At 43.6% G+C, this 25,114-nt stretch overlaps 2 protein-coding genes across 7 annotated transcripts in view; one reads left to right on the forward strand and one right to left on the reverse strand.

Annotated features, from left to right (window-relative positions):
• Positions 1 to 211: 211 nt before the first annotated feature.
• rwdd2b (RWD domain containing 2B) lies at positions 212 to 6,797 on the reverse strand. Its single transcript, XM_045704113.1, has 5 exons — positions 5,582 to 6,797; positions 4,933 to 5,000; positions 4,626 to 4,840; positions 3,865 to 4,036; positions 212 to 3,681 (listed from the first exon to the last, which is right to left on the reverse strand). Exons 1-5 carry the CDS (start codon positions 5,786 to 5,788, stop codon positions 3,429 to 3,431), a joined length of 915 nt encoding a protein of 304 aa, XP_045560069.1. The 5' UTR covers positions 5,789 to 6,797; the 3' UTR covers positions 212 to 3,428.
• A 1,052-nt stretch (positions 6,798 to 7,849) lies between these two features.
• The window catches only part of usp16 (ubiquitin specific peptidase 16), a 31,495-nt gene continuing 14,230 nt past the window's right edge, over positions 7,850 to 25,114 (forward strand). Inside the window, exons 1-16 of one of the 6 annotated variants that reach the window (XM_045704114.1) lie at positions 7,850 to 8,106; positions 8,273 to 8,386; positions 8,779 to 8,856; positions 9,005 to 9,189; positions 9,271 to 9,374; positions 9,963 to 10,078; positions 10,309 to 10,610; positions 11,278 to 11,376; positions 12,458 to 12,588; positions 12,744 to 12,831; positions 13,188 to 13,263; positions 15,863 to 15,954; positions 18,052 to 18,105; positions 18,913 to 19,095; positions 19,814 to 20,351; positions 23,895 to 24,113. In XM_045704114.1, the coding sequence (XP_045560070.1) occupies positions 8,802 to 8,856; positions 9,005 to 9,189; positions 9,271 to 9,374; positions 9,963 to 10,078; positions 10,309 to 10,610; positions 11,278 to 11,376; positions 12,458 to 12,588; positions 12,744 to 12,831; positions 13,188 to 13,263; positions 15,863 to 15,954; positions 18,052 to 18,105; positions 18,913 to 19,095; positions 19,814 to 20,351; positions 23,895 to 24,113 (2,242 nt within the window). In that variant the 5' untranslated portion in view covers positions 7,850 to 8,106; positions 8,273 to 8,386; positions 8,779 to 8,801. The other 5 variants (XM_014163668.2, XM_014163667.2, XM_014163669.2 and 2 more) reach the window with 5 other exon arrangements.

A 25,114-nucleotide genomic window follows, 5' to 3' on the forward strand; every position in this document is an offset into this window, starting at 1 on the left:
GGAGCATGTACTGATACAGTGTGGTCAGTATGAGAGGGAAAGAAAGAGACTGAAATCCAGCGTAAGGGAGAAGGGGATACAGGAAATCAGTTTAGAGTATACTTAGAAACGTCGCCATTAGAAACAGTGGCAAATATTGGCCCACACTCCAGTACACTAGGTGGCGGTAATGCGCCACGACAAACCCCAGCGAAGAACAATTTACAAGAAGTTTTATTTACTTTTTTTATTTAAAAGAAGTACATTATATATATTTTCCTAGATGTGTGATAATTAACTTGTTTTCAGTAATATCGTATAGCTTTGGAATCGTGACATTACGTACTTTCGAAGATAAAATGGCAGGGTTCTCGACTCATACCGTTGACTTTGATGAAGGGATTTTGCGTTACTGAGTTTGACAACTTGGATCAGTCTGCTGAGTGGGGCGTTATACGTTCTCTCTCCATTTATTACCCACAGGGATTCCCATCTCCTCCATTCTATAATAATCTCTGTTACAGCTGTCATTTTAGTTAGTTAGCAAGAAATGACATGTACGTAGCTAGAAACCACAAGATGCAGGCTAGCCAGAAGCCTCTAAATGTTAGCTCCCTCGCTAACCAGCCATGTTATATGCCAATAGAAAAGAGGCTGGCTAGCCAGAAGCCTCTAAATGTTAGCTCTCTCGCTAACCAGCCATGTTATGCCAATAGAAAAGAGTCTGGCTAGCTAGCATTAGCTTTGTAGCGGTTATGCTATGTGGAACCACTAGTTTTAATTCTTCTCTTCGTCAGTAACGCCTTGTCGTAACTTCCAAATTCTTTGAATATCATGTAGCTAGCTGGTAATTTTAACAAATTTGATCCACATTTAGCACGATGGAAAGCGTGCTTCCAGACCGGAACCGTGTGAAACGTGAAAGCCCGTTCAGGAAGGACAACAACTGACCGGATTGATCAGAAGAAAACACACTGTCCACCAGACCTCGTGTTATTCTCTGGTGCTTGTTTGCAGCTACAAAACTTTTGGCAGAGGTTAGACGCTAAATTAGTGCCAAAACTCAGAGCGCACAGATTCGACATTGACAAATGTAGTTTTGCTTCACAGAAGATTCACCAGTTGCAAGTTTAGTAAATTAGTTGCATTCATTTTCAAATGTAGTTGTATGCTTGCAATTCCTATTGAATTTATTCACATATCAATTTACATGCTTACAAGTGTTGTATTTATTCACACACAGATTATGTGCTTGCAAGTGTTGCATTTATCCTCAAATATTTTTTTGTAACTACAAAATCATTATACAGGTGCAACTCATACTGTATTTCACATGCGCAAATCATGATGAACTGTGCTGAAGCCAAGACATTGGTTCAGGAAGCGAACATACGTTTTCAGTACTAAGGCAAGGTTACTCATCTCCCAGGCCAAACCATTCATAGCCATTAGCACAGTATTCTCTATCCAAGCACCATTGAGGTTTTTAACTCAGTCATTTAGGTGGTGCTAGTAAGGTAAGTAGTGGGTAGGTCACCAGGTGGTGCTAGTTAGGTAAGTAGTGGGTAGGCAGGTAAGGTAGGAGAGGGGCTTTGATATTTACTTTCTTTGCTTTGGTTCCGTCCGGCCCCTTTTCCCCAAAATTACCGTGCGACGGAATAAATTCTCTGTAAACGGTATTCTCTGCCTTTTGTCATCCTTACTCACACCTACAGTCCCATACCTCTTTACCTCCACCTACAGTCCATACCTCTATACCTCCACCTACAATCATACCTCTATACCTCCACCTACAGTCCCATACCTCTATACCTCCACCTACAGTCCCACACCTCTATACCTCCACCTACAGTCCCACACCTCTATACCTCCACCTACAGTACCATACCTCTATACCTCCACCTACAGTCCCATACCTCTTTCACACCACGGAGAGTTGAGTTGTAGCAGGGTGTTGCGTTGCCTCTTACTAGAGGTGTGCGTAATAGACCCCTATTCATACAGTTCACATATTTTACATGTTGTTGTTTTGCGTTTGTATTTTGCTTGTAGAATGTATTGAGATGTATTAAAACCATAAAATAAAGTTTGATCAGACTTGTGACAAATCTGTAAAACTACTCTCACTTTGTGTTTGTGTGTTCCATTTGACTGCTAGTATGGTCCAAACTACCATCCCACCTTTCAGGTGATCCTGGACTCACAATACAAAGGATTTGGAGCTGACGCTTCTGAAAATAGGGGCTGAAGGAGACGAGGTGTGGAAACCAGGCGTACACAAATCTGAGCAATGATATCCACAGCACTGGTGATTTTCTTTTCTCCCTGGTAGTTAGGGATTCACCCCCTACCTGGTGTCACAGTTCTGAATCTTAACTGTGTTTAGAGGGGAAGGATAAACTTCCAGTCGGGTTCAGACTTCAAGGCCTGTATTTGAGAAGGGGTTGAATAAACCCCCACTCAACCACCATTCTCACTTTACTGTGGACTCATCTCTGTGTGGATTAGCTATGGTTTTAAAAGGCTAGCAGACGGGATCAGCAGCACCCTCTCTCTTCATTTCTGTTGTCCCTGACTCCTAAGGCGCTACATCGGTCGGTGAGTGTCAGGCTAAGAACAGTCAGAGGGATTTTGCCGAGAACCAACTGTGTTCTGTATGTAAGGACTTTGTGGATCGTGTGTCTGTGTTCAATAATACAAAATGGTCTGTAGTTTTGAGCTCAACCTGTAGATTGTTTTGGTATAAAGCAGATTTCTTTAACATTCAAAAATAACACCCCATAGACAATGGCCGTGTCCAAAACCTGTCTTGCATACTACTTACTGAAACAACATACTGTGCTAATCGTACTATTTAGAAGGTACTGTTTAGTAATGAACGCAGTAAACAACAAATAAAGTCATACTAGACTCCTACTGAGAATGCATCATCTACTGTGCAATTGCTTTGATTCCTGCCATTGGTTCATTTGGGTACTTGATTCCCTCCATTGGTTCATGTGGGTACTTGATTCCCGCCATTGGTTCATGTGGGTACTTGATTCCCGCCATTGGTTCATGTGGGTTCTTGATTCCTGCCATTGGTTCATATGGGTTCTTGATTCCTGCCATTGATTCATTTGGGTTCTTGATTCCTGCCATTGGTTCATGTGGGTACTTGATTCCTGCCATTGGTTCATGTGGGTACTTGATTCCCTCCATTGGTTCATGTGGGTACTTGATTCCTGCCATTGGTTCATGTGGGTACTTGATTCCCTCCATTGGTTCATGTGGGTACTTGATTCCCTACATTGGTTCATTTGGGTACTTGATTCCCTCCATTGGTTCATGTGGGTACTTGATTCCCTCCATTGATTCATTTGGGTACTTGATTCCTGCCATTGGTTCATTTGGGTACAGTGTTCATTTGGGTACAACCAACAGTTATGGGACCAACCCTACCAACTATACTATCTTCCTTCAATTCCAAAGTAAAGCTGAAAGACGTCTCCACATCCTCTCTCGTTGAGGTACTGATAGAGCTGGCCCAGGTTCATATGGTTTCCTCTGTTCCCGTGTGGATCAAACATGGCCTCCTCGAACCCTGTGAACCTACGGAGGGAATCCATGTTGTCCACCATGCTGGCCTCAGCACTCGGACTGTCCACAGCAACATCCTCTCTGTGGCGAATAATGATCTTCTTCCAGGTTAGAACCTTCACCCTGTAAGACAGACAGAGGAGTGTGTTCTAGAACCTTTAGAGTGGTGTTATGCTATATCTGATGTTAATGGTATTCCTATTGAGCCGTTTTATGTTTGTAAAAAACTATATACATGTTAAGGTGGAATGGATGGAGAGTCGTCCCCCCCCCAAAACAAACACATTAAACATTTATAACCCCTACCTGGCCCAGAAGTCTTCGCAGGCCGACTGAGGGCCTTCCACACAGATGATCCCAGGCTTGCCAGGCATACAGAACCCTGACAGACACAGCTCCTTGGACCACTCCAGAATGTTCTTCCTCTTCCTCTTATTATAGATGTGGTGGCTGTAGATCCACAGGCGACTGAACTGCTCTATAATAATAATCATTATAATAATAATACATTACAATGATATATACTGTTGGGTTCTGAAAATATGAAATGTACTTATTCATGTCACTGAGGGAGAGAGGGGAATGTATAACGTTTACATTATGTCAGGACATGTTATTGTCAGCCATCAGGGATCCTCTGGGAGGAGAAGAGACACTGTCAAGTACGAGTCAACATGACAGCGGTGAGTTGGGGAGGAGTGAGCACTTTGGGGTGAGAGGTCAGGTCAGATGAAGAACAGATATCGTTAAGGTTCTGTCTAGCAACCGAGATGTATTGGCTGTTCAGATGTGTAGAGGGAGACTCAGCATAGGAGAAAGGGTTAAATATCAGTGCTTGTGTGAATGTCTTGTGTCTTATGCAGCTGTATTGACCCAATGGGTGAATAAACTTGCTTTAAGCTTTACTAATCATCTGAGTTTTAATAGGTTCATTTTAGAACATAACAATACATTTTAGTTATTTATTTGTCAAAATTCCAAAGTGCTAAGGGTTATGTTTATTGGAACATATGCATTAACATACAGAAAATAATGTCATACAATAAATAAACCAGGTAAAAAGATACCTTTGGGCTGCGGAGATGAGGAGGTAGACCGAGACGCTTTCTTGCCAGGGGCTGCTGTTGATGATGTGCTCTTGTCGGTCAGGTACAGGTGTACGTTGTCTTTGATCCACTCCACGGCAGAGAGGACGCAGACATCTCCATGGCAGTTCTCTGAGAGGTAGGTGTTCATGTCTGAGTGAAGCTGGGCCTGCTGGGATCGGCTAAGGTCAGGACACCTGGAGGGGAGGAGGAGAACTCAATTCAAACAACTTCATTTGTGTCCTTCAGACAATTCTATTAAGGCTATAGGGTTACAGAACTGGCTTACCGTACAGCTATTTCAGGTAAGACATTAGGGTAGTCAGATGAGTAGGTGCAAGATATGGTCACGTTCACCTGAGCGGAAGAGGACAAAGGAAGGTCATTCATGTTTAAATGAATAAATATAAAATGCCGTAAATATTGGTAAGCTGATCCAAGTCAATAGATATCCCTAGCTACTGTATGACAGTCAGTGAATATAGAATATAATGTAGTGATTGTCAGGTTCTGTGTTTATATACCCTATAGCCCTCAAACTCAACTCTGGACCTCCAAGTCAGTTCCACTGCATTGTTTCATTGTTCTCTTCTAATCAGGGACTGGTTTTGACCCTGGGACACCACATGTGTGCAATTAATTATTAGGTAGAACAGAAAACCAGCAGGCTCTGGACCTCGTATGGCAATAGTTGAAAACCCCTGCCCTATATGTTGTGATGTGTGTTTTGTTCTATATTTATATTATTATTTTATTTTTTTAATCCCAGGCCCCGTCCCCCGCAGGAGGCCTTTTGCCAGGCCTTCATTGTAAATAAGAATGTGTTCTTAACTGATTTGCCTAGTTAAATAAAAACAATTAAAAATGGTCTCAGCTGTGTGAATCAGTCATGCCAAGTGAATGTAGAATGATTATCATGTTCTGTGCTTTTAGCCTACCCCCTTCACAGTGTCCGTGTCCATCTTCTGTTTGATGAGGATGTGTGGTCTGGACAGAGGATAGGTATCTGTTGCTCCCTCCACATACTCCCTGAGCTCAGCTACAGCTAGTTGGTCAGTAATCACCAGCTCGTCTTCATCGGGGTACATACTAGAGAGTAGCTCTATCTCAGCCAGATGAGATTCTGCCTGCTCTAGATGGGCCATAAATATTCTCAAGATTCCTGCAGAAAGTATGTATTTGAAGCCTTGTTGCAAGACTCCTTTTTCAGAATTAGCCTATAAGGACATGTGGGGCAGTGATTATTTCAGCACCTGCAGATGTCAAAAAAAGATTGAAAGAACTGAAGTTACACGTCACCACCAGGTAGTGAGTGTCATGTTCTCTTGATAAGGCGAGCCGGAACAGATAACAGCATGCTTTTCATGGGCGGAGGACACAAACTAATTCGTTGTTAGCCATCAGCATGCTAGTTGCAAATCGTTAAAAAAATAAAAATTAGTTAGCTATCTATCTATGGCTAGCTGGACAGAAAATCCGATTCTGTAAGAGTGAATCAGTGATTATTTGCACCACGTCAACTTGACACACTACCAAATAGAATTAATTAAAATCCCTGCGATTTAGTTTACAAATGCTAGCGTGGCGTTTTAACAACCCGGTTACATTTACTTACTGGATCGTCTGTACACCGGGACAGATATAATGTAACACATATACCGTCGTCACAGATATAACAGTAAGACAGATATTTCACTGGACGTATAACTGTGAAGCTTCCGCTTGGCATTTCCATGAGAGGAAATGGATCGAGATGGATTTTGGCCGATATTCTGCAAAATGTTCTCATCGATTAAATAATTGTTCTCAATACAGTTGTCTGTTCCCAAAACTAAAATGTGTTATGAACAGATTGGACTAAGTTTTGTAGACTTTACCCTTTGCAAACGTTTTAATAAATCGCGTTGTTTAGAAGGTGCGAAAGGGCGAATTGAGTTTATTGTACAGAGAAGGCGTTTCCTAACAGAAATAGGAACTCTGCTTGGCTCCTTGCTTGTTCTGACCAGAATGACTCATTTGTTCCCGTTGGAAACTACAGACTGGGGTCTATCTTGGTTTAGTTATACAAAATATTTGGTTGTTATTAAAAATAAAAGATGTCCGATTATATTTAAACTGATTCGCCACTCTTTAAGGGGCCTTTAAAATGAGCAGCGACGCTCCTCTGGGTGTGAACTCTGTGGATTTGGAAACTAGAAGTGCTCCGGAGTAAAAATGTACCCCGTTTTACTGCGACACAATGTACAGCAAACGTTTAACTCTGTGCAATAAATGATTGGAATACACATAAAAAAACATTGTTCACCATTTAGACGAGAAAATAATAATAAAAATATATCTCATAAATAATTGTAATTATTATTTGTATGATAACTAGTATAAAATATCGATCATATTGTAGATGTCACCTAATGTTCGCTGTAATTAATAATTTACAAAGCATACAGGACGAGCCTCTTATTCTGAAGAATTCCACAAATTGGTGACCCGGAAGTATTTATTTATTGCCTACTTCAGGGAACGCAGCTACGACCGGAAGTAACTTTTTCGTATTTGGTTAGGAGAATGTATGTAGAAGGTTAGGATAATTCACGTGGCAGGTTAGGCGACCTGCATTGTTGGTTAAGTGTTTGTAAATAAGCCTTTCACTGTAAGGTCTACACCTGTTGTATTCGGCGCATGTGACAAATACCATTTGATTTGAATTATGTTAACGTTAGGAAAAGGGTTCGGCTTAGTTAAAAATGCTCTTCTAACCTGCAACGAATAGTCATTTCCGGTCGTAGCCGTACTCCCTCTAGTCACAACCTTTCTTCACAATGGTACCAAAGATTTCTAACTAAACCAAGATAGACCACAGCCTGTCGTTTCCAACGGGAAGAAATGAGTCACACTTAGGCGGAACAAGCAAGGAGGTGGGCGGCGCCAAGCAGAGCTAGCGAGATCCTATTGGCGCGTTTCAGCATTATCTGCATATTTCCGTTAGGGAACGCCTACTCGGAAGTGCGCGTGAACATTAACTTAATTCGACGTTGTACTCCTAAACAACGCGATTTATTGTATTTTTTTCTTGCAAAGGGTAGCCTACAAAAACTTAGTCCACTCTGTTCATAACAGATTTCGTTTTGGGAACAGAAAACTATTGAAATATGTTTTTATCTATGAGAAAATGTGCAGAATGTTGGCCAATATCTTCTCCCACTGCCGGCTTCCTCTACATTTACATTTGAGTCATTTTGCAGACGCTCTTATCCAGAGCGATTTACAGTAGTGAATACATTTAATTTCATGCATTTTTATTATATATTTATTATTATATATATATTTTTTGTACTGGCCCCCCGTGGGAACCCACAACCCTGGCGTTGCAAACACCATGCTCTACCAACTGAGCCACAGGGAAGACTCTCACACGCATATTTGATGGAAACACCAAGCGGATGCTTCACATTTTCTACATCCGGTAAAATATCTGTCTCATTGTTCTATCTGTGACCGTTACACCACCACAGCACTTCTTCTTCTTCTTTTATTTTTTTTGTTCAAGTATATGTGGCAACTGGCTTATTAAAGATGTTGTTTTAAAATATGGATAGTTATCATTTAGTTTGGTGTATTTTTTTCTTAAGGTCGTTAGCTATAGATGGGGACTCGGCACAAAGATATGCATAGTTTGAAGTCTTACTCAAAGAAGGAAAAACGAAACTGCCGACTGTGATTCACAAATAACGCTGCTTTGCCGGGTAGGTTGGTGACGGTTACCTATTTAACCACGTTACTGGCTGTGTTTGATATATTGTGTGATCTCTTTCTTGCAATTAGACAAATACATGAATCAAAACATTGTAGTGGATGCTTGAGACGCCCATGGACGGTAACGATAGCTACAGTAACAATGGCTGTTCTTATGAACTAACTAGCTAGCGTTACATAGCTTATAAGTAGGCTAACTAAATCTGTTCCTAGAATTGACAACTAGGTAGTAACGTTAAGTTAACTAAAGTTATTTTTTTCTTTCTTCCAAGTCCAGAAGTTTTTTTAAATTGATCTGAGTAACATGAAACTGCTAGCTAACGTTACACTCCTCTCTGGCTAACCTGCAGTTTGTGACGACTCCTCATTCTGTCTAGGTCAGGTGTCTAAAGTCTTCCAGACAAGATGGGGAAGAGGCGACAGAAAGGTCCTAGAGAGGACGAAGTCATAGACCTGACTGGTAGGGTCTTTCTCACACACACACACACACACACACACACACACACACACACACACACACACACACACCAATACAGGACAGATACAATGTCATTATTAACTACCACGAACTAGCCGATCTCCTCTCTGGTGTGTCCCTCTCACCGCAGGTCCGTCGTGCAACCATATCCGTAAAGGTGTAGACTCCAGCTTCCTGAAGAAGACTGGGATCGACTCCGCCTGTAACAGCTGCCAAGACTGTAAGGGTGAAGAGCCGGCAGCCGCTGTACAGGCTCCATCAGAGGAGATGAGAGAAACACCAACGATATGGATGTGCTTAAAATGCGGACACAGAGTAAGGTTCCTTGAATACATTAGTTTGTAGAGATGTGTGTGTGTGAAATGTACTTGACTAACAGTCTTTCTGGTTTGCCAGGGGTGTGGGCGTACCTCTGAGGATCAGCATGCTGTCAAGCACTACGAGAAGCCTCGGTCAGACCCTCACTGTCTGGTGCTCAGCCTGGACAACTGGAGCGTCTGGTGAGCCAAAGAACACTGTGTCTGCGAGCTATGTGTCCCAAATGGGATCCTATTCCCTACATAGTGCACTACGTATGGGCTCTGGTCAAAAGCAGTGTAAGATGTAGGGAATCGGGTGCAATTTGGGACGGGCCCTGTTCCTCTTATCGTACTGGGTCCAGGAGGTTTAACTGACCATTGTCCCAATGACCAGAAGAAAAATAGACCAGAGTTTTTCCTGAGAAAGTTGTGTGGTCAGGGTGAACTCCAGACCCTGCATCACTCTCACTGAAGACTGCACATGTAGAAGAACGACATATTGTACACAAGGATCAGTGAATTGTATTGAATAAAAGCTTGGTGACGGGCCCAATAACTAGGGACAGGAGTTTTACCTGACTACGTGAGTTGACCAGGCAAAACTCTGGGTCAAAGTTTAGAACCAAGGATAATAAAAATATTTATAATTTCATATTTTAAAGTGCGTTTTACCACATTACACTACACAATACGCTTGTTTTTTTTGGGGGGGGGTTTGGTTGTCAAAAACATCACCTTTTTTTGCCCCTCAACATTTTTTACATCCCTGACCATTGTCTTGTGATACAGGTGTTACATCTGTGATGATGATGTCCAGTACTCTAAAACAGGCCATCTGGCTCAGTTGGTGAACAACATTAAGAAACAGGCCTTGTCTGAGCCTCGGAAACAAAGTCCACAGAGAAGTGAGTCCCATATCCAGCCTACGTTTCCTGTTGGGCTTTAGTGTGTCGCTTCTTTGATCATTTCTATTGTATGTAATGTTGTCTCTGCTTGGAGCAGCCTTCTACTTTTGAATGATTAAATTAAATCAGTCCATCAATTTTCACAGAATTCTACCGCAATACGACTACATGATTAGATAAGCATCAGATTTGATTAGTATTGTAATGATATTATGTTGTGATTGACTCAGAGCATTCGATAGTGAAGCTGGAGGACAGCATGATAGAAGTGCAACAGGAAACCAAGCCAGAAGAGAAGGAAGAGAACACAGTGACACAACCGAAAGAAAACCAGAAGAAGAACGGCAAGAAAGAAAGTGGATTGAAAGAAAACAGCAGTTTGACTAAAGGACAGAAGGCAGTGGGAGGAGTCAGCAGCGGTGCAGTGGGAGGAGTCAGCAGCGGTGCAGTGGGAGGAGTCAGCAGCGGTGCGTTGTCAGTTAGAGGACTCAGTAACCTTGGAAACACCTGTTTCTTCAACTCCGTTGTTCAGGTAAGGAACCTTGGACTGTGTCCGAAATGGCTACATGGTGTAGTGCACTACTTTGGACCAGAGCTTATAGGGCCCCATATAGTGTACTACTTTGGACCAGAGCTTATAGGGCCCCATATAGTGCACTACTTTGGACCAGAACTTATAGGGCCCCATATAGTGTACTACTTTGGACCAGAGCTTATAGGGCCCCATATAGTGCACTACTTTGGACCAGAGCTTATAGGGCCCCATATAGTGTACTACTTTGGACCAGAGCTTATAGGGCCCCATATAGTGCACTACTTTGGACCAGAACTTATAGGGCCCCATATAGTGTACTACTTTGGACCAGAGCTTATAGGGCCCCATATAGTGCACTACATTTGACCAGAACTTATAGGGCCCCATATAGTGTACTACTTTGGACCAGAGCTTATAGGGCCCCATATAGTGCACTACATTTGACCAGAGCTTATAGGGCCCCCATATAGTGCGCTACTTTGGACCAGAGCCCTATTGGTCCTGGTCAAAAAGTAGCACACACTATGTAGGTATTTGGCATCCCTTTCATACACAGCCTTGGTGTTAATGTGACAATTCAGCTTGTTTATACTGCTATTTATTAGTAGACTTATTTCAGAATTACTAGAGTAATAAACCATTATTCTCCATGTTTCTATTACAGACCCTCTCTCAGACACAGATGTTGAGACAGGTCATCAACAAGGTGACAGCTGAAGAGAAGACCAGTGTCACCATCACACCTGGAGTCTCCTCAGACCTGGTAGGTTCCCTTCCTCTCCTGTTAGACCTCCTCACCTCTCTTCACCTGGAGTCTCCTCAGACCTGGTAGGTTCCCTTCCTCTCCTGTTAGACCTCTCACCTCTCTTCACCTGGAGTCTCCTCAGACCTGGTAGGTTCCCTTCCTCTCCTGTTAGACCTCCTCACCTCTCTTCACCTGGAGTCTCCTCAGACCTGGTAGGTTCCCTTCCTCTCCTGTTAGACCTCCTCACCTCTCTTCACCTGGAGTCTCCTCAGACCTGGTAGGTTCCCTTCCTCTCCTGTTAGACCTCTCTTCACCTGGAGTCTCCTCAGACCTGGTAGGTTCCCTTCCTCTCCTGTTAGACCTCCTCACCTCTCTTCACCTGGAGTCTCCTCAGACCTGGTAGGTTCCCTTCCTCTCCTGTTAGACCTCCTCACCTCTCTTTACCTGGAGTCTCCTCAGACCTGGTAGGTTCCCTTCCTCTCCTGTTAGACCTCCTCACCTCTCTTTACCTGGAGTCTCCTCAGACCTGGTAGGTTCCCTTCCTCTCCTGTTAGACCTCTCTTCACCTGGATCCTCCTCAGACCTGGTAGGTTCCCTTCCTCTCCTGTTAGACCTCCTCACCTCTCTTCACCTGGAGTCTCCTCAGACCTGGTAGGTTCCCTTCCTCTCCTGTTAGACCTCTCTTCACCTGGATCCTCCTCAGACCTGGTAGGTTCCCTTCCTCTCCTGTTAGACCTCCTCACCTCTCTTCACCTGGAGTCTCCTCAGACCTGGTAGGTTCCCTTCCTCTCCTGTTAGACCTCTCTTCACCTGGAGTCTCCTCAGACCTGGTAGGTTCCCTTCCTCTCCTGTTAGACCTCCTCATCTTACTGTTCTGTACTTGTTATGTAGTTGTATATTTTATGTAGACCCCAGGAAGAGTAGCTGCTGCATGTGCAGTAGCTAATAGAGATCCTAATGAACTAAACCTGGAGGTTCAGTAGATCACACTGTAACTAAATGTTTTCTCCTGACTGACCCCCCCCTACTCAGCCAAGTCTGGTTTATACTTCAACGGAATACCCTGTTCTGTTGTTACTGATGATGCTGTTTCCTCCAGGAACCCATCCTGGTGCAGCTCGGTCCTCCGGGTTCTCTGACCGTGGCCATGTGTCACATCCTGAATGAGATCCAGGAGACTAAGAAGGGGGTGGTCACCCCGAGAGAACTTTTCAGTCAGGTCTGCAAGAAGTGAGTAGTGAGATTATACATATTAATGTAGCTTTTTTTTTTTTTTTCTTTTTTGGATTTCTGCCTTCAAGTGAAGTTTCTGTTGAAATCAGCACTCTTACATCAGAACGTTTTTTTTATTTATTTTTAATCGCCCCCCCACTTCACCTCATCAGAGCGGCGCGGTTTAAAGGGTTCCAGCAGCAGGACAGCCAGGAGCTTCTCCGCTACTTGCTGGATGGGATGAGAGCTGAGGAGATGAAAGTAAGACTGTTTTTACCAGATCTCATTCCTGGTACACTGGTAACCAATAATAGACTACAGACACACAGGAGAACTGTTTTAGTGTCATTTTTTTAAATTTTTTAAAAATTTTTTTTTAAAGAGATAATGATCTCTTTTTCATAATTCAACATCTTTAGTTTGGACATTTTAGATGTAAAGTCATTAGGGTTATTTAGCTGAACAGGAAGTGTACCTAACCTCCAAATAAGACTTCCCTTTCCCCTCTAAATGGAATCCTGTTCTGCTGTAGCATATATATATATATATATATATATATATACATACATACATACATACATACATACACCTGTATCATTCCTTTTTTTTTTCTCCAGAGACTGAGCTCTGGAATATCGGAAGCACTGAAAAAACATGGAAGAGATGCTGAACAATGGAAGAAGTTAGTCAAGGGTAAGGCTAGGGGTTCTGCCTCTGCGTTGCTTCTTCTTCGGGGGTTTTAGGCTGGGTATCTGGAAAGCACTTTGACAACTGCTGACGTAAATAGGGCTTTATACAGGGCATTCGGAAAGTATTCAGACCCCTTGACTTTTTCCACATTTTGTTACGTTACAGCCTTATTCTAAAATGGATTCCATTAGTTTTTTCCCCCCTCATCAATCTACACACCACCCTATAAAAATATATATATATATATATATATATATATAAAAAGATATCACATTTACATAAGTACTCAGACCCTTTACTCAGTACTTTGTTGAAGCACCTTTGGCAGTGATAACAGCCTCGAGTCTTCTTGGGTATGATGCTACAAGCTTGGCACACCTGTATTTGGGGAGTTTCTCCCATTCTTCTCTGCAGATCCCTCTCAAGCTCTGTCAGGTTGGATGGAGGGCGTTGCCGCACAGCTATTTTCAGGTCTCTCCAGAGATGATCGATCGGGTTCAAGACCGAGCTCTGGCTGGGCCACTCAAGGACATTCAGAGACTTGTCCTGAAGCCACTCCTGCATTGTCTTGGCTGTGTGCTTAAGGTCATTGTCCTGTTGGAAGGTGAACCTTCACCCCAGTCTGAGGTCCTGAGAGCTCTGGAGCAGGTTTTCATCAGGGATCTCTCTGTACTTTGCTCCGTTCATCTTTCCCTCGATCCTGACTATTCTCCCAGTCTCTGCTGCTGAAAAACATCCCCACAGCATGATGCTGCCACCACCATGCCTCACCGTAGGGATGGTATTGGCCAGGTGAGGAGCGGTGTCTGGTTTCCTTCAGACATGACGCTTGGCGTTCAGGCCAAATAGTTCAATCTTGGTTTCATCAGACCAGCGACTCTTGTTTCTCATGGTCTGAGAGTCTTTAGGTGCCTTTGGGCCTTTTACTGAGGAGTGGCTTCCGTCTGGCCACTCTACCATAAAGGCCTGATTGGTGGAGTGCTGCAGAGATGGTTGTCCTTCTGGAAGGTTCTCCCATCTCCACAGAGGAACTCTGGAGCTCTGTCAGAGTGACCATCAGGTTCTTGGTCACCTCCCTGACCAAGGCCCTTCTCCCCAGATTGCTCAGTTTGGCCGGGCGGCCAGCTTTAGGAAGCATCTTGCTGGTGCCAAACTTCTTCCATTTCAGAATGATGGAGGCCACTGTGCATTTGGGGACCTTCAATGCTACAGAAATGTTTTGGTACCCTTCCCCAGATCTGTGCCTCAACACAATCCTGTCTCAGAGCTCTGTGGACAATTTCTTTGACCTCGTGGCTTGGTTGTTGCTCTGACATGCACTGTCAACTGTGGGACCTTATATAGACAGGTGTGTGCCTTTCCAAATCATGTCCAATCAATTGAATTTACCACAGGTGGACTCCAATCAAGTTGTAGAAACATCTTAAGGATGATCAATGGGAACAGGATGCACCTTAGTTCAATTTCGAGTCTCATAGCAAAGGGTCTAAATACTTATGTAAATAAGGTATTTCTGTATTGTTTTTTTACATTTGCAAACTTTTCTAAAAACCTGTTTTTGCTTTGTCATTATGGGCTATTGTGTGTAGATTGATGAGCAAATAATAATTTAATCCATTGTAGAATAAGGCTGTAATGTACATTTAAGTCACATTTAAGTCATTTAGCAGACGCTCTTATCCAGAGCGACTTACAAATTGGTGCATTCACCTTATGATATCCAGTGGAACAACCACTTTACAATAGTACATCTATATCTTTTAAGGGGGGGGGGTTAGAAGGATTACTTTATCCTATCCCAGGTATTCCTTAAAGAGGTGGGGTTTCAGGTGTCTCCGGAAGGTGGTGATTGACTCCGCTGTCCTGGCGTCGTGAGGGAGCTTGTTCCACCATTGGGGTGCCAGAGCAGCGAACAGTTTTGACTGGGCTGAGCGGGAACTGTGCTTCCTCAGAGGTAGGGAGGCGAGCAGGCCAGAGGTGGATGAGCGCAGTGCCCACCATGTAACAAAATGTGGAAAAAGTGAAAGGGTCTGAATACTTTCCCGAATGCACTGTAAATACATTTGATTAGATTGATAGTCCACGAATTTGAACATCTTGCATACCAGAGTATATTAAATACCATGTAGTTAGTGTTAGCGGTTGATGTTACTCTTCAATAACAGACCCCAAAGCAAATCAGGGGGAGAAAAAGAGCTTTATTCAAAAGAGGACAAATCATATATATGTTATGCTGAGAGGTAGATGTTCATTCTCCCCTGTCCTCAGTGATTCTCTCCACAGAACGAAGAGACAGGATGTCGTTTTATAACCCAACCCTAGCCTGTGGTTCACCAATTAGAATTCCTTGCAATAAAACTGGGCCAATGGTCAAAGAGCAAGTATCCTGTTTCAGGCTCAACGCCTAGACAAATTCATCCCGTGTCTCTGACCCATTGATCGTTAACTCCCTCTTGACCTTTTTAGTCCTCTGCGTTTTTTTGTGTATTTATCGTCCAAATATTCTTACGTTAGCCTAGGTAACTCTCCCAGGCGACCCTAGTCCAATACGTCCCTTGTGTCTATGCTTCGTTATCCATGTCTCGTGGTTTGCCTGTTCCAGAATATGAGAAGAAGGGAGCTCCTAACAACTTCGTAGACCAGGTGTTTGGCGGGGAGATGACCAGCACGGTCATGTGTCAGCAATGCAAGACGGTACGTAAAGCAACTTAACAGGTCTTATCACTCCGCTTCAGTTTCTACCCTATTACACCAACAACTAAACACCTATTGGACTGAACCATACTGAAGATCATCCCCTATAAACACCTATTGAACTGAACCATACTGAAGATCATCCCCTATAAACACCTATTGGACTGAACCATACTAAAGATATTCATCCCCTATAAACACCTATTGGACTGAACCATACTGAAGATCATCCCCTATAAACACCTATTGAACTGAACCATACTGAAGATCATCCCCTATAAACACCTATTGGACTGAACCATACTAAAGATATTCATCCCCTATAAACACCTATTGAACTGAACCATACTGAAGATCATCCCCTATAAACACCTATTGAACTGAACCATACTAAAGATATTCATCCCCTATAAACACCTATTGAACTGAACCATACTAAAGATATTCATCCCATCCCATATAAACACCTATTGAACTGAACCATACTAAAGATCATCCCCTATAAACACCTATTGAACTGAACCATACTGAAGATCATCCCCTATAAACACCTATTGGACTGAACCATACTAAAGATATTCATCCCATCCCATATAAACACCTATTGGACTGAACCATACTAAAGATCATCCCCTATAAACACCTATTGAACTGAACCATACTGAAGATCATCCCCTATAAACACCTATTGGACTGAACCATACTAAAGATCATCCCATCCCCTATAAACACCTATTGAACTGAACCATACTAAAGATATTCATCCCCTATAAACACCTATTGAACTGAACCATACTGAAGATCATCCCCTATAAACACCTATTGAACTGAACCATACTGAAGATCATCCCCTATAAACACCTATTGAACTGAACCGTACTAAAGATCATCCCATCCCCTATAAACACCTATTGAACTGAACCATACTAAAGATATTCATCCCCTATAAACACCTATTGAACTGAACCATACTAAAGATATTCATCCCCTATAAACACCTATTGAACTGAACCATACTAAAGATATTCATCCCATCCCATATAAACACCTATTGAACTGAACCATACTAAAGATATTCATCCCCTATAAACACCTATTGAACTGAACCATACTAAAGATCTATCCCCTATAAACACCTATTGAACTGAACCATACTAAAGATATTCATCCCCTATAAACACCTATTGAACTGAACCATACTAAAGATATTCATCCCCTATAAACACCTATTGAACTGAACCATACTAAAGATATTCATCCCCTATAAACACCTATTGAACTGAACCATACTAAAGATATTCATCCCCTATAAACACCTATTGAACTGAACCATACTAAAGATATTCATCCCCTATAAACACCTATTGAACTGAACCATACTAAAGATATTCATCCCATCCCATATAAACACCTATTGAACTGAACCATACTAAAGATATTCATCCCATCCCATATAAACACCTATTGAACTGAACCATACTAAAGATATTCATCCCCTATAAACACCTATTGAACTGAACCATACTAAAGATCATCCCATCCCCTATAAACACCTATTGGACTGAACCATACTAAAGATCATCCCATCCCCTATAAACACCTATTGGACTGAACCATACTAAAGATCTATCCCCTATAAACACCTATTGAACTGAACCATACTAAAGATATTCATCCCCTATAAACACCTATTGAACTGAACCATACTAAAGATATTCATCCCCTATAAACACCTATTGAACTGAACCATACTAAAGATATTCATCCCATCCCATATAAACACCTATTGAACTGAACCATACTAAAGATATTCATCCCCTATAAACACCTATTGAACTGAACCATACTAAAGATATTATATTCATCCCCTATAAACACCTATTGAACTGAACCATACTAAAGATATTCATCCCCTATAAACACCTATTGAACTGAACCATACTAAAGATATTCATCCCCTATAAACACCTATTGAACTGAACCATACTAAAGATATTCATCCCCTATAAACACCTATTGACCTCTAATGCCCAACGACGGCAACACATCCAGAATAATGTTGCATGTCTGTTGTCGTTGATTTTTTTCTTGTTGTAGGTGTCTTCGGTCAAAGAGATGTTTCTGGATCTGTCCCTTCCTGTCTCGGACCAGGTAATGATGATGATGATGATGATGACAGATTTGTCTTTTTTTTGTACACTCGCTGGATATGACATCGTGAAAACAACATGTTGCACTAGTGGTGTATGACATCACGAACACATGCTGTCAATCCACGATGGATGAGGACATTTTGTTGACGTTTTTCCAGCTGTTTTATCTTCATGTTATGGCATGTTACCGTTATGTCATGTTGTGCCATGTTATGGCATGTTATGGCATGTTACCGTTATGTCATGTTGTGCCATGTTATGGCATGTTACCGTTATGTCATGTTGTGCCATGTTATGCCATGTTATGGCATGTTACCGTTATGTCATGTTGTGCCATGTTATGCCATGTTATGGCATGTTACCGTTATGTCATGTTGTGCCATGTTATGGCATGTTATGGCATGTTACCGTTATGTCATGTTGTGCCATGTTATGGCATGTTACCGTTATGTCATGTTGTGCCATGTTATGGCATGTTACCGTTATGTCATGTTGTGCCATGTTATGGCATGTTACCGTTATGTCATGTTATGTCATGTTGTGTCATGTTATGGCGTGTTATGCCATGTTACCGTTATGTCATGTTATGCCATGTTACCGTTATGTCATGTTATGTCATGTTGTGTCATGTTATGGCGTGTTATGCCGTGTTATGGCGTGTTATGCCATGTTACCGTTATGTCATGTTATGTCATGTTATGGCATGTTATGCCATGTTATGTCATGTTGTGTCATGTTATGGCGTGTTATGCCGTGTTACCGTTATGCTCTACTGCTTAACGTCATGGTTGCCGCGGTCTCTCAGACCTACAGGAAGAAGAGTCAGAAGAAAGGAGCGGGGAACCAGAGCAGTGAGGTGAAATATAATAACGGGGACAGCCCTAGCCCTCTCTCCATGACCAACGGTGACACCGATGACCTTCCTACTGGCGTGGGCAGCAAGTACCAGCACAAGAAGCAGAAGAAACAGGCTAAGAAACAGGCCAAGGTACAGTCAGGAGTATTCTGGTAACCTATTCTAAATAAACTTGGGATTTTCTTTGATTATATAGTGCACTACGTCTGACGAGAGCTCAATGAATAGCGTACTGTGAATTTAAGTTTTATTAATGGTATGTACACTATACACATGGTATACACCGTCCAACGAAATCCATTGTCAATGCAGTATTAAAGCAGTAGCAGTGTGGAAGCAGAAGTATTGTAGCAGTGTGGAAGCAGTGTGGAAGCAGTAGCAGTGTGGAAGCAGAAGTATTGTAGCAGTGTGGAAGCAGTATTAAAGCAGTAGCAGTGTGGAAGCAGTAGCAGTGTGGAAGCAGAAGTATTGTAGCAGTGTGGAAGCAGTATTAAAGCAGTAGCAGTGTGGAAGCAGTAGTAGTTTAAAGGAGTCGAAGTATTAAAGCCGTAGCAAGGTGTAAGCAGTAGCATTAATAAAGCAGTTACCGTGTGGAAGAAGTAGCCGTGTGGAAGCGGTAGCCGTGTGGAAGCGGTAGCCGTGTGGAAGCGGTAGCCGTGTGGAAGCGGTTGCCGTGTGGAAGCGGTTGCCGTGTGGAAGCGGTAGCCGTATTAAAGCAGTATTTAATCATTAGCACAATTAAAGCAGTAGTAGTGTGGAAGCAGTAGCAGTATTGTAGCAGTGTAGACAGCATTTTCTTTCTGTATTAACTTTGAGCATGTTAACCACGCTGTAATGTCTGTGTCCACAGAACCAGAGACGTCAGCACAAGCTAGTCACCCTGGACAGCTTCACACCTTCAGAGAACACCGCAGAGAGCCAGGCCCCAGCAGAGGAGGGAGAGGAGACAGGAAATAGTACCCAGGGAGAGGAGGAGGAGGAGGAGGAGCCTCTGGTTGAGAACCAATCATCAGAGACCGAGAGGTCCGAGACCGCTCCCTCAGAGCAGGACCAAGAGAAACCTCAGGGGGCAGGGCACACAGAGGAGGAGGATTGTGAACCAGTGTCTGTATATTCTGTGTCCAACAACCACTCCACTGTGATGTCAGAAGAGCAGAGTCCCCCATCCCCTGAGGGGGTTGTAAAAAGAGACGGACACGAGGCTGAACTTAGAGGAGAGGAGGAGGAGGATGATGATGATGGTGACGCAGCCAAACCGTCTGGAGATGAGGAAGACACCAAACTGACAGACAAGCTGGGTGAACTATCTCTGAACGAAGCCTTTCTAGCCTCTGAGGACTCAGACCTGGAGCTGGGGTGCAGAGACGGAGACATGTCTGCTGAGACAGGTAATGTTGCGTTTTGTCCAGGGCACTTCTTTCGACCCACTAAGTTTTCTTTGTCACCTCTGCTTCTTTGCAGAGCATAGACGTTTAGGGTCCGGGGAAAAAATGTAATTACAATTTTTTTTTAAACTGGAAAGGTTCTTTGCGACATTTCAAAAGAACATCAGTTTGACCGGTTGTAAGGAAAGCTGTGAAAACCATCCAACATGTTTCTGATCAGGTTTCAGTTTGGTTTGGATGTATATTTTATGTGGTTGAAATACTATTAGCTTTTATGATCCTGATAAAGATGGGGATCGTCTGTAGAGGTGCTAACTGCACATTCACATTCCCTGAAGATGCTGAAAGAAAGAAATCATATTTCTCCACTCCTGTTCCCGAGTAAAAAAATGTTGCTTTACAATTTAGTGTATCATTTTACTGCAAGAAATGTTTCATTCTGCAGGAGTTAATATTAAAGGCTTTATGAGAGGTAATAGACCGACAGTCAGTGTCCAGTTTCCATTTAACCCAATCTGAACAGTAGGCTACAGTTCCCTTGAAGTGCCGTAGGCCTGTTTTTGAAGTCCCTGTCTTGTGACTGTTAAATTTGTAGGCTACAGCGCCTCACAATCATCACATCGTAACATAGCTGCTGTCCTGTTCTACCACGTCACCAAATCTTTCCCAAACATGACTTTTCTGGCCCTCTCTTCTCCCGTTCTCAAAAGCATTTGGTGATTGGTGTGTAGGCTAATTTGGTGAGTGGGGCGTAGGCTAATTTGGTGAGTGGGGCGTAGGCTAATTTGGTGAGTGGGGCGTAGGCTAATTTGGTGAGTGGGGCGTAGGCTAATTTGGTGAGTGGGGCGTAGGCTAATTTGGTGAGTGGGGCGTAGGCTAATTTGGTGAGTGGGGCGTAGGCTAATTTGGTGAGTGGGGCGAAGGCTAATTTGGTGAGTGGGGCGTAGGCTAATTTGGTGAGTGGGGCGTAGGCTAATTTGGTGAGTGGGGCGTAGGCTAATTTGGTGAGTGGGGCGTAGGCTAATTTGCTGCATGTACGGTTAGGCCTTTAAAGTTAGGTTTATTTCACTAATGCCAGATAACCTCAAAGTAGCCTATCCAGTGCATTCGGAAAGTATTCAGACCCCTTGACTTTTTCCACATTTTGTTACGTTACAGCCTTATTCTAAAATATATTAAATTGTTTTTTCCCCCTCATCAATCTGGACACAATACCCCATAAAGACAAAGTAAAAACGTATTTTTTTTAAAAATATTATCTTTACTGAAATATCACATTTACATAAGTATTTAGACTTGTCCCTAAGCTGCTCCTGCATTGTCTTGGCTGTGTGCTTCGGGTCGTTGTCCTGTTGGAAGGTGAACCTTCACCCCAGTCTGAGGTCCTGAGAGCTCTGGAGCAGGTTTTCATCAAGGATCTCTCTGTACTTTGCCCCGTTCATCTTTCCGTCGATCCTGACTCATCTCCCTGCCGCTGAAAAACATCCCCACATCTTGATGCTGCCGCCTCCATGCTTCACTGGATGGTGCCTGGTTTCCTGGCATTCAGGCCAAAGAGTTCAATCTTGCGTTTTGGCAAACTCCAAGTGGGCTGTCGTGCATTTTACTGAGGAGTGGCTTCCGTCTGGCCACTCTACCATAAAGGCCTGGTTGGTGGAGTGCTGCAGAGATGGTTGTCCTTCTGGAAGGTTCTCCCATCTCCACAGAGGAACTCTGGAGCTCAGTCAGAGTGGCCATCGGGTTCTTGGTCACCTCCCTGACCAAGGCCCTTCTCCCCCGATTGCTCAGTTTGGTTGGGCGGCCAGCTCTAGGAAGAGTCTTGGTGGTTCCAAACTTCTTCCATTTAAGAATGATGGAGGTGACTGTATTCTTGTGGACCTTCAATGCTGCAGACATTTTTTAGTACCCTTCCCCAGATCTGTGCCTCGACACAATCCTGTCTCAGTTCTACGGACAATTCCTTCAACTTCATGGCTTGGTTTTTACTCTGACATGCACTGTCAACTGTGGGACCTTATATAGACCAGTGTGTGCCTTTCCAAATCATGTCCAATCAATTGAATTTACCACCGATGGACTTCGATCAAGTTGTACAAACATCTCAAGGATGATCAATGGAAACAGGATGCACCTGAGTTCAATTTCGAGTCTCATAGCAAAGGGTCTGAATACTTATGTAAATAAGTTGTTTTTGTTTTTCATTTTTAAAACATTTGCAAAAATGTTTATCCTCGGGGCCTCCCGAGTGGCGCAGCAGTGTAAGGCACTTGAGGCATCACCACAGACCTGGGTTCAATCCCAGGCTGTGTCACAGCCAGCTGTGACCCGAGAGTCCCATGAGGCGGCGCACAATTGGCCCAGCGTTGTCGGGTTTAGGGGAGGGTTTGGCCGGACAGGATATCCTTATCCCATCGCGCTCTAGCGACTCCTTTTGGCCGACCGGACGCCTGGCAAGCTGACTTCGGTCGCCAGCTGGACGGTGTTTCCTCTGACACATTGGTGCGTCTGGCTTCCTGGTTAAGCGGCTACTGTGTCAAGAAGCAGTGCGGCTTGGCAGGGTCGTGTTTCGGAGGACGCATGGCTCTCGACCTTCACCTCTCCCAAGTAAGTAGGGGAGTTGCAGCGATGGGACAAGACTGTAACTACCAATTAGCTATCGCGACATTGGGGAGGGGAAAAAAAGGGGTAGAAGTACAACAAAAACTAAAGTTTAAAAACCCGTTTTGGCTTCATCATTATTGGGGTATTGTATGTAGATTGATGAGGGTAAAAATATGATTTAATCAATTTTAGAATAAGGCTGTAACTTAACGAAAAGGGGAAGAGGTCTGAGTACTTTCCAAATGCACTGTAGATATCAATTACAAAAAAATTATAAATGTATGGATTTTTTTTAAGGTATTGTTTTCTCTTTATTCATCCCGCTTGCTAGCTTCATACACACTATTTAATGACCCTAAACCAACCCTCCTTTCATCCACACTATTTATTTAATGACCCTAAACCAACCCTCCTTTCAGCCACACTATTTATTTAATGACCCTAAACCAACCCTCCTTTCAGCCACACTATTTATTTAATGACCCTAAACCAACCCTCCTTTCAGCCACACTATTTATTTAATGACCCTAAACCAACCCTCCTTTCATCCACACTATTTATTTAATGACCCTAAACCAACCCTCCTTTCATCCACACTATTTATTTAATGACCCTAAACCAACCCTCCTTTCATCCACACTATTTATTTAATGACCCTAAACCAACCCTCCTTTCAGCCACACTATTTAGTTAATGACCCTAAACCAACCCTCCTTTCATCCACACTATTTATTTAATGACCCTAAACCAACCCTCCTTTCAGCCACACTATTTAGTTAATGACCCTAAACCAACCTTCCCTGCAGATATAACCGCTAGTATCGATGTCAATTTCATAAAGTCCTGTTGTATTGTGTTTTAAATTTACGAAATATTAGTAATTTTTTTTTTTTTTTTTGTCAATGTTATTTATAAAAAAAAACACTGAAAAAATGTAATTCCTAGAAATGGAGACGAAGCTGGAGGGGAAGGAGTACACGGTCTCTCACCAGGACCCTAAGCTGGCCTTTCACACGCTGGCCACCAGGGCGGCGCCAGAGAAACAGGAGTGCTCTGTGGAGTCCTGTCTGTACCAGTTCACAGAGGTAGAGAACCTCACTCAGAACAACTCTCTTCTCTGTGTCACCTGCACCAAGAGACAGACCAAAAACAAGGCTGCAGAAGGTACGTTTTTGAAATATTTTGTCAATGTATTTATTTTTTCTCTTTTTTTTTTCTTCTCTCTTTTAAACTAATGAACACGAATGGTCATCCTGTTTGGTCCTGTTCCAGGTGTGTGTGTGTGTGTGTGTGTGTATACTATGGTTTAGGTCTATGGATTTCCACGGTTTGTGTGTGTGTGTGTTAAGGTTGGGCGATATTACGATCAGCCATCGTCGATTGTGACGACATTGTGATGTACGATGGTTTAGCCTATTTGAATTTCACTGGCGCCCCACAGTAAAGAATCGAGTCTCGCAGCAGGACAGTACGCAGCCGGACAGCAGGACAGTACGCAGCCGGACAGCAGGACAGTACGCAGCAGGACAGTACGCAGCAGGACAGTACGCAGCAGGACAGTACGCAGCACACAGCAGGACCGTACACAAGTGACATTCAGAGTAATCAGCCTATACCTGCATGCTATAGCCTATTTCAATACATGTTATATAGCCTACAGAACACAAGAGGAGAGTGTAGGCCAGACGGGGTGGGGGGGAGTGTAGGCCAGACATGGGGGAGTGGGGGAGAGAGTGTAGGCCAGACAGGGGGAGTGGGGGAGAGTGTAGGCCAGACGGGGTGGGGGGAGTGTAGGCCAGACGGGGTGGGGGGGAGTGTAGGCCAGACGGGGTGGGGGGAGTGTAGGCCAGACGGGGTGGGGGGAGTGTAGGCCAGACAAGGGGTGGGGGAGTGTAGGCCAGACAAGGGGTGGGGGAGAGTGTAGGCCAGACGGGGTGGGGGAGAGTGTAGGCCAGACGGGGTGGGGGAGTGTAGGCCAGACGGGGTGGGGGGAGTGTAGGCCAGACGGGGTGGGGGGAGTGTAGGCCAGACGGGGTGGGGGGAGTGTAGGCCAGACGGGGTGGGGGGAGTGTAGGCCAGACGGGGTGGGGGGAGTGTAGGCCAGACGGGGTGGGGGGGAGTGTAGGCCAGACGGGGTGGGGGGGAGTGTAGGCCAGACGGGGGTG

Source organism: Salmo salar, chromosome ssa20 (genome assembly GCF_905237065.1).
Source record: "Salmo salar chromosome ssa20, Ssal_v3.1, whole genome shotgun sequence".
In the NCBI taxonomy this organism is placed as follows: Eukaryota; Metazoa; Chordata; class Actinopteri; order Salmoniformes; family Salmonidae; genus Salmo; species Salmo salar.